Genomic DNA, 3,151 nt, shown 5'->3' with positions numbered 1-3,151 from the left:
TCTCCTGAGTGGGAGTTTTCTCAATTCCCTTTGAAAATTGTGTCAGAGTGAACTTTTAAATAGATGCGAGAAGAATAGAGGAATGAGAGAGGAGATTTACCAGCGTATATCTGGACTCCAAAGTAATTTTGGACACAAGGCTAAGACAAGATGACATCAACATAAGATGTTTTTTGGGAGTTTTTCGAAAAGTGTAACAGATGTTTCTCGAAACAGGACATCTGCCCATCTTTCTACCTCAATTACGTTATCGGCTTTCTAGGATACTTATGTTTCATTTATGAAGCTTGTGGAATTAACAGTGTAAAACTGGACTGAGCTGGAAGAACAAGACGTGTTGAGGGACAGAGTGTCAGGATGAGTGTGAGATGGGAGACAGAGGGGTTACAGACTGTGGGCATCGTCTGCCTGGTCATCATGTTTCTCAAACTCATGCATCTGCTTGGACTCATAGACATAACTGAGACAGGTGAGAGAAAGAGAGAGAAACTAGCAAACATCATTCCAGGGGTTGCTTAGATGTTATAGCCTACTTGTCTTATATTTACATGACCTTAACACTGTACAAGCTTTTTTTTTACAGCATCTGTGGCATTTCAGTCCAAATATCTAATCTTCCTTAAAATAAAATACGTTTATTTGAGAGGCAAATTTGCATATAATATTCAGAGAATTTATGCTGAATTTAGTTGATTTTTTTCCAATAAAAATATTTTTTTCTTGTTATAAGCATAAAACTCACTAATGTTTGTTAGATTGAAGTTCAAAAGTTAATGTTTTAATGAAATTGAATTGTAATTTAATTTCTTATTAATACTATACAAATATTGTCTTATTGTCATATACAGTTTTTGCTTCTGCAAAATTGCTACAATTTTGTTGTATTAAGGATGTTTAGCTATTTCTTTTTCTTTACTGGAAAACAAGTTTTGTTTAGTTGTTTGTTGTTAGTTGCCAAATTAGTTTTTCATCTAATATTTCTATTTTATATTATTTCAGCTTTATTTCAATTAACATGATTAACTGAAGTAGTAAATCTTTTTAGTTAACAATAACAACACTGATTATTTGATATAGTTTCTCTTCCTTTTTTTCTTTTTTTCTTAGTGATTGCTCTATTTTTTGTGGCTTTTTTGACCTAACTGTTTCTCTCTCTTTTTTCTCCTTTCACTCTCTCTGACCCTTTCTGTCCTTCTCGTTCCTCCCTATCTCACTTTTTATCTGTTTTTGTAAAGACGGTGAGTGTAAGCACCTGTCTAGTTTAGTCTCTTTTCTTTGTTATTCGGTCTATCTCTTTTTCTTTTTGTGGGATGCTTTCTTCATTATGTGATTGACTATACTAGCTCATATCCAAACACTAGCAGAGTTTAGAAGAAATACTGAATTCCACCCATTAGAATTGCTGAAGCCTAACAGTAAGGAAACCCTCAAATTAGTCATTCACATTGACACCAACAGTCAGTCACATTGAAAAAGAAAGAGTCACCCTGTCTATCAAACCTCCATTTCTTTCTCTTTCCTCTTCCTGCACATCTTTGACTTTTATGCTAACTCTTTTGCTTTTACTCCCCTTTTTCTTCCTCTTTCTCTCCTCGCAACCGCTGTCTCCCTCTTTGAAATGCTCTCTCACCCCATCCCGTCCTGCATCCCATCAACTCACCCCCTTCCCGACCCCTTCCCCCTCTATCTCTCTGCTTTCCCCCTCTTCCTCTCTCTTTTTTTGCTCTTTCTCTCCCATAGACAGCAGTGACAGTGACCTCGAGCTGTCCACGGTGCGACATCAGCCCGAGGGTCTGGAGCAGCTGCAGGCTCAGACCAAATTCACCAAGAAGGAGCTGCAGTCCCTTTATAGGGGCTTCAAAAACGTGAGTATCTTTTGAAGACCGGGGACAAATAAGGATTAAAGTTCAGTTCATGTTTGTGCTCAGTTGTTTTCTTTTTTTGTGGTGGGTCAAATATCGAGACTGTATGTTGCAGAGTAAGAATTTGGTATTTTTGCTACAGTTTTAAAAGAAAGAAATGAATGATATGAAAAAAGTTTTATGCTGAGCATTACATTTGAAATTTAACTTCAAACAGAACTGCAAAAAGATCGATTTTTTACATTTTACATTTAACCATTAAACTCACCTACACAGTTTCCAGAGTATTCTGGATGGCTGCTAGATGGTTTCTTACTGATCCATCAGCTCAAAAGCGCCCAATTCTCTATGATATTCTGGTCCCTTGATATGACTCACTTAACATAAGTCTCTTTTTTCAACCATTTTATTGTCCACCAGGTGAAAACTCAACCCAATTGCAAACAGTAGTAGTATTTTAATTATTATACTATACAGTTACTATACTATACAGAGCTTTGGGGTTGAAAATGTTGTTCTTTCTGTTTGTATCAGCAGATGTGTACTATATAGGACAGAAAATGAGCACATTGCACTTATTTAAAACCTTCACGAGCTGCCGATGTGGCACAGTGAGAATTAGTCCATTATCTGTTTAATTAAATGTTTAATTAGATGTGCCTCTCTTTCCATTTAAGGAGTGCCCAAGTGGTTTGGTTGATGAGGAAACTTTCAAGACCATCTACTCTCAATTCTTTCCCCAAGGGGGTAAATACACATGTTTTTTACTAAATCAGTAAATGTGTTCATTGGTTTTGCATGAATTGTGATTTGGGATTAATTGGACTAATTAGTCTGTTGTTCTTACTGGTCTATTTGTTGTTATTTCCTCAGATGCCACCACATACGCCCACTTCTTGTTTAATGCGTTTGATCTTGATAGAAATGGCTCAATTCGTTTTGAGGTGAGAATATCCTTAATCACAGCTTTTTTTATCACCCTCATTTTTTCATTGTCTTCATTGTCTACTCTCTGCTCTCTGTGACAGGACTTTGTGATTGGTCTGTCTGTGTTGTTGAGAGGATCTGTCACTGAAAAGCTCAACTGGGCTTTCAACCTTTATGACATCAACAAGGATGGATACATCACTAAAGAGGTTCTTGTTAAACCTTTATGTTCTAATGCACCAGAGGTTCCTTCACTGACTCTTTTGTAAAGCAGACTCAAATCTGTGTGTGTGTGTGTGTGTGTGTGTGTGTGTGTGTGTGTGTGTGTGTGTGTGTGTGTGTGTGTGTGTGTGTGTGTGTGT

General features: G+C 36.8%; 1 protein-coding gene across 1 annotated transcript in view; it reads left to right on the top strand.

Annotated features, from left to right (window-relative positions):
* Positions 1–272: 272 nt before the first annotated feature.
* Positions 273–3,151, top strand: part of LOC107553838 (calsenilin-like) — a 5,662-nt gene continuing 2,783 nt past the window's right edge. The window contains exons 1-6 of the mRNA XM_016236156.1: positions 273–469; positions 1,236–1,238; positions 1,741–1,865; positions 2,540–2,609; positions 2,736–2,806; positions 2,891–2,998. Coding sequence (XP_016091642.1) covers positions 358–469; positions 1,236–1,238; positions 1,741–1,865; positions 2,540–2,609; positions 2,736–2,806; positions 2,891–2,998 — 489 coding nt within the window. The 5' untranslated portion in view covers positions 273–357. The remainder of the gene's footprint in view (positions 470–1,235; positions 1,239–1,740; positions 1,866–2,539; positions 2,610–2,735; positions 2,807–2,890; positions 2,999–3,151) is intronic.

Source organism: Sinocyclocheilus grahami, unplaced genomic scaffold, assembly GCF_001515645.1.
Source record: "Sinocyclocheilus grahami isolate Dianchi unplaced genomic scaffold, SAMN03320097.WGS_v1.1 scaffold482.1, whole genome shotgun sequence".
NCBI classification, from domain to species: Eukaryota; Metazoa; Chordata; class Actinopteri; order Cypriniformes; family Cyprinidae; genus Sinocyclocheilus; species Sinocyclocheilus grahami.
This window is presented reverse-complemented; position numbering and strand designations above follow the sequence as displayed.